This window comes from Armigeres subalbatus, chromosome 3 (assembly GCF_024139115.2).
Source record: "Armigeres subalbatus isolate Guangzhou_Male chromosome 3, GZ_Asu_2, whole genome shotgun sequence".
Classification (NCBI taxonomy): Eukaryota; Metazoa; Arthropoda; class Insecta; order Diptera; family Culicidae; genus Armigeres; species Armigeres subalbatus.
In genome coordinates, this window is record NC_085141.1 from 197,564,843 (window position 1) to 197,581,761 (window position 16,919).

The following is a 16,919-nucleotide window of genomic DNA, read 5'->3' on the forward strand; positions in this document are numbered from 1 at the left end:
GCCTTTCCTAAACTTTCCCAGCGCTTTTGTCTTGTAGGTCTTAGCTTTACGAATATGGAATGAAGTTTTCTTGACTTGATTTTAGGATTGGACTAAGTATGTGTTGATTGGAAATTCTAGTTTGGATCATTGCGTCTATATTCTGAATGGTATCTTCTATTACAGTTAGATTTATGTGGTGTCCTATTCTCAAATAGCTATTACTGATTCTTGCTGGGCCTATGGGGATGATGATAACTGGATTTTTCTCTATGTCGTGTATGTGGATGTCCGCGTCGATCGTCGTGGCCAGAAGACATAGTCTGTAAGAATAATAATTATGTATGTTTAACGTTCTTCTTGTGTGTCTTAATGTTTTGAGAGTCTGTTACGGTTTTGTCGGTTTGATCCATGATTTCTATTTCCCTATATCGGTGGCCATAAGGGCTCGGCTTCGCTTTTCCTTTTACCAAAATTGGACTAGTCAATGTTTTGTATTTCTCAAAGTCGATAAGGGGTAACTTATTGTTGTGTTTTTGTGCTAAGTATTTGATGTTGTCCTTTGCAGTTTGGATGTTTCTAAGCTTCGAGGTATTTATCTCGGATTGCTTCAATGAAGCGCATGTGCTGAAAATAATATCTCGAGGCTTAAGTTTGGTGCTACTGTGGATCGAGTCATTGTACAATGAAGTGGTCAGGGCTAAGCCTTCGTATAATGTAAGGTCTTCAACTTTCCGTTTATTCGCCAAATACATCTCGAGCAAAGTACTGTGGAATCTTTCCACAATACCATTGCTATTGCTATTGCTGGCAAAGTGCAATGCAATACCATGTTTCTCCAAGAACTCTCTAAATCGAGGATTTCTAAATCCCGGTGCTTGATCGCAAGTAATCATTTTAGGTATTCCAAAGATTTTGAAATATTCGACTAGAGTGCTTGTTAGCTCTTCAGTTGTTTCGTTTGAAATTTGGAAAATTTGGGCAAATTTCGAGAACGAGTCTACGAGAGTAAGGAATTTGTAATGATCTTTAACATAGACATCAATAAACACGTTTTCAAAAGGGTTTTCGTAGATTCTCCTGGAAATTGGAATTTTAAATGGTTTGCGTTCGTATTTAGCGAACTTGCAGTCCTCACAATTTTTGATAAATGTTTTGATTTTGCCTAACATTCCGGGAAAAAGGCAGATTTCCTGATTTCCTCGTATGTTAACTTGTAATTTCTATGATTGAAGTTGTGGCATTTCCGTATGAATTCCATCTGGTCGGTACCTGAAATGAGATCTGGTAAAAGTATGTTAGAGTATTGAATTTTAAGGTTCTTACTGAATTCAATTTTAATAATTTCATCGCAAATACGAATAACCTCTAATGGACCAAATATGCAATTGCTTTTCGTAGGATCAATGTATTTCGTTAAGATTTCCTTCAGTTGATCTTTGTTGTAATTGGGTCTATGAAAACGTGACGGATCTGTCCTGGGAAGATTTTGCACATTATGTGCGGACTCTTCCGGTTTCGTTTGTTACTCTAATAATTAACTGATTGTTAAATTTGTTTACTATTTCCGGTCCATAAATTTCGTTATTAGGGAAGCATTCGTTAAAAGCTCTTGTAAATTTAGTTCGACGGGTGGGATTCTCGATAACCCATCCGCTACTACATTTTGTTTACCTTTCTTATAAGCAATCTTGAAGTCGAATTGCTCTAAATATAACCTTTGGCGAGTAACGCGTCCGGTAGCATCTGTTAATTTGAGCTCTTTAGTTAAAGGCTCATGATCCGTGTAAATTGTGAAAGGATTTCCGTAAAGATATGGTCGAAATCTTTTTGCTGAAAAGTAGATTGCTAGAAGTTCTTTCGCTGTAGCGGAATAATTCTCTTCCGCCTTCGACAGCGTACGGGAGAGGTATGCTATCGGTCTTTCATTTCCATCTACCAACTGTGACAACACTGCTCCAATTGCGATGTTGGAGGCATCTGTGGTCAAAATAAATGGTTTTTCGAAATCAGGATATGATAACATCAGATCTGATGCCATAATCTCCTTTAACTTCGAGAAGGCATTTATGAAGTCAGGTGTTTCGTAGTTTATTATTTTATTTTTCCTCTCAATTGACTTGTGAGGGGTTTAGCAATATTAGCAAAGCCCGGGATGAACCGTCGATAATAGCTAACGGTTCCTAGAAAGGATTTCAACTCCTTTGGGGTTTTAGGTGTGGGCCAATTTAAAACTGCTTCTATCTTCTGAGGATTGGGTTTTACACCTCCGTAGTTACAACGTGTCCTAAGAACTCAACTTCTTTTCGGAGGAATTCCGATTTGTCACATTGTACTTTTAAATTAGCTTCCCGTAAAGTTTGCAAAACCATTGAAAGATCCTTAATATGTTCTTTCAAGGATGACGAAAATATGATGATATCGTCCATGTAGACGAAACATCTATTGCCTAAATGTTTTCGAAGGACTGAGTCCATTAATCTTTGAAACGTTGCCGGAGCATTCTTTAGACCAAACGGCATTCTTACGAATTCAAATTTTCCATGGTCTACGTTGAAAGCAGTCTTCGGCACATCTTTCGGGTTTATCTCTATTTGATGAAACCTGCTGGCTAAGTCTAAGACAGTGAAGTATTGCGCTTTTCCAAGGCGATCAAGAATTTCACTGATCTCTGGAATAGGGTATCGGTCTGCAGGGGTCTTTTCGTTCAATTTCCTGTAGTCCACCACTATTCGATATTTTTCTTTCCAGAGTTGTCCATCTTTTTGGAACGACCCATATGGGTGAAGTCCAAGGAGACGATGACTCTCTAATTATACCCGAATCGAGCATTTTCTGTATCTGTTCGGATACTTCCGTTCTCAAATGATAGGGTATTTGTACGTCTTTTGATGAATCGGCTTTTCATCATTTGTTTCAATATTATGCTTAATTTCATGTGTGAAAGTCAGCTTCTGTTCTTCATTGAAGAACACATCCCTATAGGGCTTAAGTGCTTTCACCAGTTCTCGCTTCTCTTCTTTATTCAAATGATCAGAAGGAAGTTTAATTTAACTCGCGTTTCATTCTGATTTAGAAAGAAACGTTCGTTCTCGAGCGGTTGTATATCATTTACCCTGATCTGTTTGTCGCTGGCCAAATGTACAACGGCACGGTTACATTTGGCTTCATATAGTCCGGGTTGTAACCTGATGCCTTTTGTTATGTTTAACTCTTCTTCTATGAGGAATGCACCATCAGCAGTGGTGCATATCTCAAACATATTCTCCGACTGCTCATGAAAGTTTATTGAACATGGATAATATTTTGAAAGTGAGAAATTCGAGTTTCCAATTACTAATTGATGATTGCTAGAGTCGATTTTAGCTTTCATCTTTGCAATGTTCTCGTAGCCGATTAGGCCATCGAAGAATTTATGAAATTTGAATAAATGATAAGGAAGTTTTTTATCAAATGCTTCCTGAAAGAAATTAGCGTGTACTACCTTGTCGATCGCAAATTTCCCATTTTTATTACTAATAATCGAAGGTTGCCTAAGCTTAGAAGCGCGCTTTACGTGTTCTGGATTTATGTACGACTTGTTGGCCCCAGTGTCAACAAGGAAATTCAAATAGCCTTTGCTTGTGGGAAACCTAAAGTAAGGAATAAAATTCAAGTTTTCTTCTTCATTAGGCGTACCGCGTGAAAATTTAGTTCATCAGCTTCCAAATTAATTTCGTCTACAAATTCATGCTCTTCTTCTTCTTTTCTTCTTCCTCTCCTTCATACGGCTCAGTTTCCTCTGTATTATTTGTTTCTTCCTGGGTCTAAACGGTTTACGATAGGGAATGTTTGGTTTTGTGTTCTTTGAAAATCTGCTTGGATTGCTAGTAGTATTGGGTGACGGGGACGTATGCAGTTTTGGTTTGAATGCAGGCTTTCGCACCTCTGCATTTTGATTAATGACTACGGCTTGATAAGCGTCCTCTAAAGATTTTGGTTTTGAATTTCGAATTATGGAAGCGAGAGGCTCGCTTATTCCATCTAAAAATTTAGTTATGGTCATTATTTCCAACAGTTGTGATGACGTTAAATGATGCGTCATCAGATTCGCTCTTATTTTAGTGTTTAGCTCTTTAATGTCACTGTAGAATTTTGAGGGAGCGATCCCCTTTTCTAACATGAAATAGGCTGTTTAAGTTTGTTGCCAAATCTCTTTGGTCCCCAAAATGGTCCCTCAGTATGTTTTTTAGATCCCCAATTGTGTTTGGGTTTCCGTGGGTGCACACTATGGCTCGTGCGTCACCCTTAAGTTTGTTTCTAATTGCCCGAAAATAGTGAGAATTGAAGGTGTCGGGTGCACCTCTCTCCCCCTTCACTTTGAACTCGTCGTAGAGTTCGTCTACTTCTTGGAGCCAAGAATTTAGCTCCTTTCTGTTACCTGAATATTCAGGCAATTGTTTTATCGGATCGGGGATGTGGTAAGCACTCCCCGCTCCCCTAACTAAACTTTGAAGCTCGGCAATTTCTTGCCGCAGCTGCTCAATCTCGCTAGCTCGTGTCTCCGGCATGATGTGGTTTTTGGTACGTATAATACGTATAATGAAACAGATAGAAGACTACTTACAGTAGATGTAATTTCATCCGTCGTTGCAGTGAGCGGACAAACAGTTGTCGTCTTCGGGGTGTCGTTGCGGCGCCTGACGATCCGGTTCCCTGACGGCTGCTAAGCGTGATGCGGCTTCCTCCAAGCCGATGTCGCTGCGATGTCAAAAGGGTAGAGGTCTTTAGCTTTTGCTAAACGTGACCAACGAAGCACTATCACTTTTGTCACTTTATATTACACTCACTGTCAGAATCCCACTTCTGACACCAGTTACGGGATTTTTCGTTTGAGTTCACTTTTTAAAAAGCAAATTTAATTAACTACACATTTATTACCACACTCGCTGTTATTACAAGAAAGAGGTAGAGCCTCGTGTGCTCTACCGTTTTATAGAATTATACTGCTGATGCAGTGAAATATTATTCCTATCTCCTATCGGTGCCTTACGTGGCGTGATGCGCCACGGTTCGCGCCAAGCTACCTGTTCACTACTATTAATAACCCTACTGTTTTCCTAACGCATTAATTGGAGCTTAATTTAAAAAGATGCAAATTATGAAAATCTTTCAGGAGCTCTGCGCATTTGCTTGAACCTTTGTGAACGACCAGCAATACCTACAATATTCTACAAATCCTTAAAGTTCTGTTTCTAGAATTGATTAGGCTTCCAGAAGCTCAGGAACTCATATGAATTTCAAGGATTCACACATGCAGAGATTTTCATATTCTTCTAGGAATTGAAATTTCATACCTGGAATTTTTCGAAGAATGGTCTGGAAAGTCAGGGAGAGTCAGGGAATTTTATTCTCTAATTTGAGTCGACACCCTGATAGAACTTTGTACGGTATAAAATAAGTTAATTCATTTTACAAAGCGGCATTTTGTATATGAACCCTTTCAAAACCACATTGAAGCTACCAATATGCAAATGTTACGTGACCGGCAGATATATCTAAAAAATATGAGCTGCCTGTCTATGAATATTTTTTCAATAAACTATAAACACAAACTGAAGTTTAAATAAGAAAGCCAGACATTTTTTTGTTTGATTCATTTGATCATTTGATGATCATGATTTGATTCATATTCAGACCATTTCATATTCAGATGCTCATTTCCATGAGTCGATGGTCTCTTCAATATCGACTCACGGAGGTTGACTGTACTACTATAATTATAAACTAAAATTGCATCGCATGATCGTTAGCTTTATTGGTTTTTATTAGTATAATATTAGTTTAGATCTGCTGAAACCTGTAAATATAGTGAGTTGTTGCTAGGTCATGTACAATTGAACTGTGCGCATGTTGGAGGCATGGAAAGTCAAGTACATATTACGAGACTAACAACAACTAATTCAACTCCTTAATTTATCCCATGAGTTTTTTTTTGCATTTTGATATAACTTATTTAAAGTATTTTGCTATTTTCAACATAGCCAAATCAAAGTACATATTTGATTATAAAGATAATCAAGCTAGCCTTTCACAATTTGACAATATGCCGAAACATAACGTCGATACCAGCATTCTTTAACAGGGAACGAAAATCAATTTGAACACTTTATTACATTAAATACCTCGAAAAATAAGTATTCCCAATTTTCCATTATTATTTCCATAGGGTGCACATCAGATCTTATAATGCAGGTGAAGTAATCTTGGATTTTGTATCCGTTTTTTTTTATTCAGAGATTATGAACGAGGTGGTTCGCTACAATGGAACACCTAGTAAGGCCAATCCAACTGGAAAACCATCGATAGAGTGGAGAATCCTGATAGTCGATAAACTTGCTATGCGAATGGTTTCGGCATGCACTAAAATGCATGAAATAAGTGCTGAAGGCATTACTTGTAACTATGTCTGATAACGATAGTTTCGTAGACACTAATTAAATATTTATTTCAGTGGTTGAAGACATCAATAAAAAACGCGAACCATTGCCAGCGATAGAGGCAGTATATTTAATTACACCATCGGAAGATTCTATAAGGCTGCTAATGAGAGACTTCGAGAATCCGGCCAAACCAACTTATAAAGCTGCTCACGTGTTCTTCACTGAAGGTAAAAATTAAACTTGTTTGCTCTCTGCTAATTTAACCTTAAACAAGTATTTATTCACAGTGTGCCCTGAAGAACTATTCAATGACATATGCAAATCCGTTGTCTCCAGAAAAATTAAAACTTTGAAGGAAATCAATATTGCTTTTCTCCCATATGAATCACAGGTAAGATGATCGATTAATGGTAACGTGATTATGATGCGTCTAAGCAGAAGAACTATAAGAACTAGACGCTAGTTGCGCTGTAGTCATTTAAATTATATTGCCAAATTATGCTTCAACAAACTTCAATTGGCCATAATTTATGCATAATGTTGTAGTGCATGTTTTGTTTCATCACCACCATTGGTTTTACACTCGTAGTACCGGTACTTTGGCGGCCAGGTCGAAGTAACCTAGACGTTAGTCACGCGAGCAGGAACGACAATAGTAATCTTATACTTTTGACCTAGGATTTCAAATGTTAATAGGAGCAGTAGGAACATACGGGGTAATATGAACACCATCAATTTGAGCCTATTGATCAGTTTTATCATGTCAAAGTTATATCAATACCAAATTTTCAAAACGACTTATCTGCTTTTGTAAACAAAGATTCAAACGTCGATTTGACGAATCTGATAGCACTCTCACGCAATCAAACACCACCAACACGTAGCTGAAGGCTTCTGCTATCTGCAGATAGCTTTGTTTACAAAAGCTGATTATAAGTCGTTTTGAAAATTTGGTATTGATACAATCTTTAAGAGAATGCTCCACATATGCCTCAACGAGCAAACCCCATTAAAATTCAACCCAAACAGGACCATACACTTGAAAATTTAATGTAATTTTTTTTATGCATATGCCGAATTATAAGCTTTACCTACTAAGCTACGAAGGACCTTCCCCAATTTCCCAGCACCAGGCACATAGTCGAAATCTCGTAATACATTTTCAGAACTAACTCTCATATCTCGCGCTTAGTTTCATAGGGGCGTAACTGTATTGATCGATTTCTTTTCGTTGATGTTTTCTTTTTATTATTGTAGCGAATTGCGCTAGTATGTCGATGATTTAATGGTTTGGTGCGATAAAGGATGAATGTATCTTGCACCAGAATCGATAATCACGGTTGTAGCTTTTAAAACAATTGAGTTATTAACAAAATATAAAATCGATTAAGAGAAATCGATCAATACAGTTACGCCCCTATGAAACTAAGTGCGAGATATGTATTTCTGTACAATGCCAACCAAGTAGGATGAGTATTTAGTATTGTCTGGCTCCTACACACTTGCTTCATCAGCAACTGCGCTAAGCTGCGGAGGACGACGGAGGTTCTTCGTAGCTTAGATCTAATGCATTTAACATTCAATATGCTGATCTGTGATTGATTACATGCAATAATTAATGCTTGGTAGTTACTTGGGCAGTGCTGCATATTTAATCTATTTTTCGGTGTGCTTTGCTGCCAGTTCATCAGCGTCATACAAACAATTTTGGTCTATATATTAATATATATCTCAATTACTGGCTTACTCAAAATCTCATTCCGAAAGCCAGAACATTCAGAAACAGATACCACGATTGACGCAATTTTTTGCTTCTTTGCATGAATCTAATCTTTTAAATTGGAGATAGATTCGATTTGTTCAATTTCGACATGCATGAATTCGAACTGATTGTTCGAAGCGGAAGAATTATTTGGGAGCGTCCACAAATAACGTAACGCTTAGAGGAGGAGGGGAGTCTAGCCAAGTGTGATGATCCATACAGAATTTTCAGTTGTTTCATACAAAAAGTGTGACATAGGGGGAAGGGGGAATAAAAATGTCCAATTTTCGCGTTAAACCTTAAGGTGATTATACAATCAAGCCATGTGGTGAATTTAAAATTCACCACACGGTTTTCTACTCCTATTATCAAAAGTTCAAATCTAGCGTAATAATTTTCGTACAATGCTGAAATTAAAGTCGATTGTTCAGCACAAGTAAGCAAACGATCAACGGATGTTTCACCCCATGGGAATTGTGGGTTTCTCAATTCGTGTTCTTGAAAAATCACAAGAAAAGGCACGTGGTTTCCAAGATGGCCGATTTGTGGCTTTGTTGTATAACCACCTTAAATGCGCAATGTTGTTTTAAAACAACAAACCGAAAATACGTTTAATGTTAATAATTTCAATGGTTATTTACGTTAAAAATATTTCGGACGATTTCTAAAAAACTCACCTTGCGCCTTTAAGGGTTAAGGTACAGTGGGGCAAGTGGGTAAAGGAAATCGTATATTTCATGTTCATCAAGTCATAAAAGTTGAATATAATATTGAAAATGATCATATTTATGACATAACGAATCATCTATCCAATCTTTATATGCCTGTGAACAAGATCTTTGAAAAATACTTTTAGAATACATAATATTTGGAAAACAAAAAAAATCGGTTTCAATTTTTCACTTGCCCCACATGTGGGGTAAGTGAAAAAATGATTTTAGAAGAGGATTTTTCAATATAAGAACATATTTTCTGTTCATATATTTCATGCAAATGATAGTTATACTGAATAGAACATAACTGTGATCTGTTGTGATGCTTTTTGACACTTCGTGAAAGTCAAAGGGCACTAGAGTGCCTCCATTAAATAAAAATCAGTTTTCTTTACTTGAATTTTTTGAGATCTAATATCTCATCTCCATTTGTGTCTAACACTACTTTCTATTTCAGGTTTATAGTAAGATAATGAACCTTGGCGATAATGCAGAGAAATTATCTTTGAAATATTCTTCAAACCTGGAATCATATTGTGTTTCATTAACAATCCACTTATGTTTTCAGTAGAAGAGTCTACATTAACAAATAATTATTATTATTATCTTTATCTGCGAGGCTTTCAGTCCTAGGCTGGCTCACCTCGGCATTAACAAATAAATAAATTTTATAAATTTCAACTAAATAAATCATAATTGTTGATATATTTGCAATAGTAGTGATTCTTATATTTAAGCTATATAAATAACATTTTTTCACGAATTATTTATCAAACATGGATATAAGAAAATTATTTTGAGCTTTTTAGTGGAATGTCTTCACTTGTCATAAGACGAGTTTGTACAATCCCATTGAATTCCACCACTTAATTGTATCTTGACAGATACGTATTTCGACCTCAACAGTAAGGCCGTCTTCAGTGTCTCGTACTTGACTCGACTTCAAGTACGAGATACTGAAGACGGCCTTACTGTTGAGGTCGAAATACGTATCTGTCAAGATACAATTAAGTGGTGGAATTCAATGGGATTGTACAAACTCGTCTTATGAAAACATGGATTATTTAAAACACTGACACGCTTGGAACTTTGGTTCTTTTTTTTTAAACTAATTTTATTTGCTAATTATCTAATACATGCATTCATCTCTTAGACTAGGTGTTCCGTGTTTTCTTAACACTATCATCCTTATTTGCTATGTTACTTTTTAGTTATTATTAATACATTTCAATTACCTCTGGCAGTTAGGATTTTTCCTCTGGTTTAATTGAACCATGTAGGCATTACAATGTTTTTAACTTAAACTAAACCTAACCTAATTTATACTAAGGGTACAAGGAGCTAATCGTTGCAATAAAAGATTGCAACGATTTTTGTCTAAAATTGAAAATTATTTTGTTGGACATTTGTTGCAATGTCTCAATATTAGAAATTCTATAAAGTTCATTGGTACTATACCACGGAGGCAGCTTCAGAATCATTTTCAAAATTTTATTTTGAATCCTCTGTAGTGCTTTCTTTCTGATGTTGCAGCAACTAGTCCATATTGGCACAGCATACAACATGGCTGGTATAAAATTTTGTTTGTAAATCAAAAGTTTGTTCTTAAGACAGTTTTGATTTTCTGTTTATAAGTGGATATAGACACTTAATATATTTGTTACATTTGGCTTGAAGGCCTTCAATGTGATTTTTAAAAGTTAATTTTTGGTCCAGCCAGCAGAAGTCTTAAATATTTGGCTTCGCTAGACCAATTAATTGGAACCCCATTCATAGTGACAATATGTCTGCTAGAAGGTTTCAAATAAGAAGCTCTCGGCTTATGTGGGAAAATTATAAGCTGAGTTTTGGAAGCATTCGGGTAAATTTTCCATTTTTGCAAGTAAATGGAGAAAATATCCAAACTTTTTTGCAATCTACTACAAATGATCCGAAGGCTACGCCCTTTGACTGAGAGACCTGTGTCATCTGCAAACAAAGATTTTTGACACCCTGGTGGTAAATCAGGTAAGTCAGAAGTAAAAATGTTATACAATATGGGCCCCAGTATGCTGCCTTGGGGGACACCAGCCCTCACAGGTAATCTATCAGATTTGGAATTCTGATAGTTTACCTGGAGTGAGCGATTTGATAAATAATTTTGGATCAGTTTAATGATGTACAGGGGAAAATTAAAATTCATCAATTTTACAATCAAACCTTCATGTCAAACACTGTCAAATGCTTTCTCTATATCAAGAAGAGCAACTCCAGTCGAATATCCTTCAGATTTGTTGAGCCGAATTAAATTCGTAACTCTTAATAACTGATGAGTGGTTGAATGCCCATGGCGAAAACCAAATTGCTCATCAGCAAAAATAGAATTGTCATTAATATGAACCATCATTCTATTCAAAATAATCTTTTCAAACAGTTTGCTTATTGAAGAAAGCAAACTGATTGGGCGATAACTAGAAGCCTCAGCTGGATTTTTGTCCGGCTTCAAAATTGGAACAACTTTGACGTTTTTACATTTATCTGGGAAGTATGACAATTGAAAACATTTGTTAAATAATTTAACCAAAAAATAAAGAGCTCTCAGGAAGTTTTTTGATAAGTATGTAGAAAATACCATCATCACGGGCTTTCAAATTTTTAAATTTTCTAGTAATAGATCTCACTTCATCCAAATTAGTTCCCAACGAAGGGTCAAAAACATTATCTTGATTGAGAATGTCTTCGAAGCTCCGTGTAACCTGATCCTCAATTGGACTAGTGAGACCTAGACTAAAATTATGGGCACTCTCGAACTGCTGAGCAAGTTTTTGAGCCTTTTCGCCATTTGTTAATAAAATTTTATTTCCCTCTTTAAGCGCTGGAATTGGCTTTTGAGGTTTTTAAGAATTTTCGTGAATTTCCAAAAGGGTTTCGAACTGGGATCCAACTTCGAGACATTATTCTCAAAGTTGGTATTTCTCAGAATAGCGAAACGTTTTTATTTCATTCTGCAAATCTCGCTAAACAATTTTTAAAGCGGGATCGCGAGTTCTTCGGTATTGCCTTCGCCTTACATTTTTAAGACGGATCAGTAGCTGAAGATCGTCGTAAATAATAATGGAGTTGAATTTAATTTCACATTTAGGAGTTGCAATGCCTCTGGCTTCGACAATTAAATTTGTCAAAGATACGAGAGCATTATCAATATCACTTTTGGTATCGAGAGGAATATCAACATCTAAATTCCTATCGATATACGTTTTATATAAATCCCAATCAGCTCTATGATAATTAAAAGTAGAGCTGATAGGATTATAAATGGCTTCTTGTGAGATTTCAAATGTCACAGGATGGTGATCAGAGTCAAAGTCAGCATGAGTTACCAATTGGCCACACAGCTGACTTGAATCCGTTAAAACCAAATCAATTGTCGAAGGATTTCGAGTGGATGAAAAACAATTCTGGTCATTGGGATATTGAATAGTTTAATATCCCGCAGAACAATCTTCAAATAAAATTTTGCCGTTGGAATTGCTTTGAGCATTATTCCATGAACGGTGTTTGGCATTGAAGTCACCAATTACGAAGAATTTTGATTTGTTGCGAGTCAGAATTTGAAGATCAGCTTTCAACAAATTCTTTTGCTGCCCATTGCATTGAAAAGGCAAGTAGGCTGCAATAAAAGAGAATTGTCCAAAATTTGTTTCAACAGAAACTCCCAAGGTTTCGAAAACTTTGGTTTCAAACGAAGAATATAATTTATGTTTGATACGTCTATTAATGACAATGGCGACCCCACCACAGGCGCTGTCAAGACGATCATTCCGGTAAATAAAATAATTTGGATCTCTTTTGATGAAAATACCAGGTTTTAAATATGTTTCAGTTATAATGGCAATGTGGACATTATGAACTGCTGGAAGTTGAATAATTCATCTTCCTTACCCTTTAAAGAGCGGGCATTCCAATTTAAAATTTTCAAAGAATTATTTGGATCTATTAAAACGAAGTCCAATAACAATTCTTTGAGTAAATTTGATACCAACCTGAACTGCTTCAGTTTTGGTATTTGCTTTGAACATTGCATCAATCATGTGATGCAATTGTTCATTAAGAAAATCAAAGTCGGAAGCAGACATGTTACCTGAGTCGTCAAAACGAACGTTATTTCCCGTTGAAGAATGGGTATGAAAGTCATTCATCGTCGGTAAATTTTCGGAAATAAAATTTTGCCTGCCTGCAGCGATGCTAGCATAGGAGGGCGTGTTTGAAAAATTAGAATTCGACGTTATCCGTTGAGAGGTAGGAGCAAAATTTGTTCGTTGATTGTGGTGGGTATGAATTACTCGACCGGCAAATAATTGCGAATTTTGAGCGTTTGAAATATGTTTACCCGGCGAATCTGGGATCCTATTGGAATTTCCCGTCATCAATTTTGCACGGGAAGTCAAAACTTTTGCGTGAAGGGCATTCCCAGAAATTGGATTTATGATTGCCCCACAATTAGCACATTTAAATTTATTGGAATCTTCTCTCACAGGACAGGCGTCCTTGGCGTGAGAGGTTCCACCACAAATCATGCATTTAGCATCCATGTGACAATGTTTGACCCCACTTTTGGCACTTACGGCACTTTGTGGGTTTTTGGAAATTCCCCCTGGCCTGCGGAAATGTACCCATGTAACACGGACGTGGGACATAATGCAGGCCTTTTCCAAACTTTTCATATTATTTAGTTCACTTTTGTTAAAATGAACTAAATAAAATTCTTGAGAAATGCCCCTTTGGGAAGTACCAGAGTGGGATTTCTTTTACATCTTAATTACTTGGACTGGTGAAAATCCAAGTAATTCAGAAATTTCAATTTTAATCTCATCCAGTGATTTGTCATCATTGGGGAGACCTTTCAAGACGACTTTGAACAATCGCTCAGTTTTGTCGTCGTATGTGAAGAATTTATGACGCTTCTCAGTTGAATACTGCAGAAGACGTTTGCGATCGTCAAAGGATCCCGGCAAAACGCGGCAGTCACCCTTCCTAGCAATCTGAAATGAAACCTTGATCCCCTGAAGGTTACTCAAAATCTCATTCCTAAAGCCAGAAAACTCGGCAACAGATACCACAATTGGCGGAATCCTTTGCTTTTCGCATGAAACGAATCACCTGGGCTAGAGGTAGATTCGATTTGCTCAATATCATCATTAATCAAATCGAACTGATTGCTCAGTTCGATAGGAGAAGAATTATTTCCGATATTAGAGTTAGAAGGAATATCTGAATTCTTCAGCTTCCTTCTATTTTTCCGCGCTTTGGCAGGACGGTCTTGAAACCTTGTTTCTTAGAAAAAATTGCAGAATTCATAGACTCCCCTTCTTCATGTTTTTATAAATACTCATTGCTGAGCGTGGAGACGTGATCTTCTAAGAGGTTTTTTTCCCAGAACGGTGTCCCTGCAGGATTACCACCGCTTGTCGGATATTTACTTCCGCAAACGGGTCCAACGTGAAACGAAGGCACGGGTCCTTTCAAAAATCGTAACGGGAACAGTGGGTACAAATAGCGCTAAGAAGCACTGTTGAAATTAAAATAGCTTCGGGTAGTATTAAAAACTTCCTTCCGCAAAGAGAGAAAATAGAACCGCACAGCACGAAAGCACGATGCGGTCTCTTGGCACTCTGGGTTCCTGATTTAGTATTACCACGTATCACTGTAATAACCAAAAGCCTTAGAATGAGTTCGAATTGGTATCATTTGTTTATATACGCTTAATAGAAATTATTTGTGTTTGGAAAAATAGAGAAATGCATTCAGTGTCGGAAAATTTTCACTTGCCCCACCCATGGTAAAAAAACAGGCAAAGCAATTAATTTTTTTTTCAAAATTTTTGATGTTCATATCAATATTTTTGTGGCTGGAATTCAAAACTGCAAAGAAAACCAACTTATCAATGCACTAATTGAATGTGTTATGGAAACCAACATAAAAAAATGTATTTATTGATACGCAAAACAACTTGTGCAAAAGATAAACTTGAAAGGTTAATAAACTTTTACTCACGCATGTTGAAATGGTTCATTATTTCATGTAGGGGAAAAGACGGCTTTGGCAGGTTTTGTTCTATTATTGGCAGGGGGGTTTTTGTCGACCGAATTTTATGAAATTTGACCACAATATTCTTTGATATGCAAAGAATGTTTAGGCCAAATTTGAGTATAATCAGTCATAAAAAAACCCCCTGACAATAATAGAACAAAACCTGCCAAAGCCGTCATCCCCCTATCACTTATTCAACGCATTGATTGAATGGCCTTGTATGATTGTGAAGTGAAATTGAATAATTCTGTGCTTCATCATTGAAATACTTGCGTTTTTTCACTTACCCCATTTACCCACTTACCCCACTGTACCTTACGTAATTAATGGATCTTCCCTTTTCAATGTTAGAGTGAGAAAGCAATATTTGAATTCTTCAGCTTTCTCCTATTTTGCCGTGCTTTTGCAGTATGGTCTTGAAAAATCGTAACAACCGCATAGCAAGAGAGTACAAGACGGGAAGACGGAATAATTTTCTCATATATCAGTTTGGACGGCTCGTACCGTCCAGGTGGAATTCCATTATTAGTCTTCAATCTTGTTATTGATGGTTGTGATTTGCTTGCTTTACCTGGGGCCGAAAGTGTTTGCTGCTCGGCCTATTCTGCAACATTCTTCAAACGGATGCGGTTTTCCAAATAATCAATCCGACTCCTTACGCTATTATAGTTATTAATCGTCCGTCAACATTTTGAATATGTATTTTGCAAGGCCGTCTTCAGTGGCTCGTACTTGACTTATTGGAGTCAAATACGAGACCCGGAAGACGGCCTTACTGTTAAGGTCGAAATACGTATATGTAAAGAAGTTACAATCAAGTGTGGTGACTGATGGTCTAATGGAAAGTGAGAAGGAATTTTCTGATCAAAATCACTCTCGATTAGCCTCCGAGTGTGTTACGCCGGCGAACAAATGGCGTTACCAACTGTACGTAGTCTAGCACAGTCTAGTCTGTTGCAAACCGCACAAATTGAGGCCTGTCTGTTTTGCGCAGCTATGTTTTGCTCGTTTAACTTATTTTTTGAGATTTTATTCGTGTAGAACGAGGCAGAATTATAGTTTCTGGTAGTGATCCCATTAACCCTCTACCACTCGAGACTGCCTTTAGACGTTTAGACTTTGAATATTGAATAAAAAATATTGAAGATTGAGTAATTTGTTGTTTCTCCGTGTTTTTGCTCGTGGTAAGAGCAAAATATTTGTAGTTTAATATTTTTCCACAACTAACCTCACCCAATAAAAGGCTTTAGTGGTGAATGATGTACTCTAAAATATGCATTTAATTTCTTACACATAATATCTTCTTACAACACAAATTTCTAACCCTCTACAATCCAAATTCTTGTTTTCGTTCAAAAGTCAAATTCCTCATTTGCGAATATTTCCGAAGTCAAGATATTAGTAATCGGCCACGGGGGTGACAATTGCCCTGAGATCGAGATTGGGCCATCGCTCTGTAGTAGGCCTGATAACTAAATCGTGGCCCATTCTCATCCCCATCTGGCCTGTTTGTCACCCATTGAGCTAGCTATTATTTCCCAATATTTCAGCATTGAAGAACATTAATTGTACGTGTAATGCCTTATACTGATGGGCGTGTTCAATTATCTTTGCAGGTTTATTCCCTGGACTCTCCTGTGACATTTCAATGTGCTTACTCACCGGCTTTAGCTTCTGCTCGGTATGGTAATATGGAACGTATCGCTGAGCAAATCGCCACACTATGCGCCACTTTAGGCGAATATCCATCAGTGCGATATCGAGCGTAAGTACAATAGCATTAGTGAAGCCAATAGTTGCAGATTGTCCATTCAAAAGAAATGAATTGCAGAGGAGTTTTAGAAGCATTGTGGGTATTTCATCAAACTTACTGAAAAGATTGCTAAACAAATATGAATAACCTTCAAACATATTTTTTAAGTATATCTTGATATAACTGCGCATAATTTAAAAATAAGGGGAAATGACGGCTTT

At 36.9% G+C, this 16,919-nt stretch overlaps 1 protein-coding gene and 1 long non-coding RNA gene across 2 annotated transcripts in view; one reads left to right on the forward strand and one right to left on the reverse strand.

Annotated features, from left to right (window-relative positions):
* LOC134225009 (protein ROP) overlaps positions 1-16,919 on the forward strand; it is a 69,722-nt gene that overhangs the window by 27,071 nt on the left and 25,732 nt on the right. Inside the window, exons 2-5 of the mRNA XM_062704741.1 lie at positions 6,256-6,417; positions 6,473-6,628; positions 6,689-6,792; positions 16,562-16,710. Of these exons, the coding sequence (XP_062560725.1) occupies positions 6,256-6,417; positions 6,473-6,628; positions 6,689-6,792; positions 16,562-16,710 (571 nt within the window). The remainder of the gene's footprint in view (positions 1-6,255; positions 6,418-6,472; positions 6,629-6,688; positions 6,793-16,561; positions 16,711-16,919) is intronic.
* On the reverse strand, positions 185-5,073 carry LOC134225011 (uncharacterized). Its single transcript, XR_009983132.1, has 2 exons — positions 4,586-5,073; positions 185-1,263 (listed from the first exon to the last, which is right to left on the reverse strand). It is a non-coding gene; the product is annotated as an uncharacterized LOC134225011 (long non-coding RNA).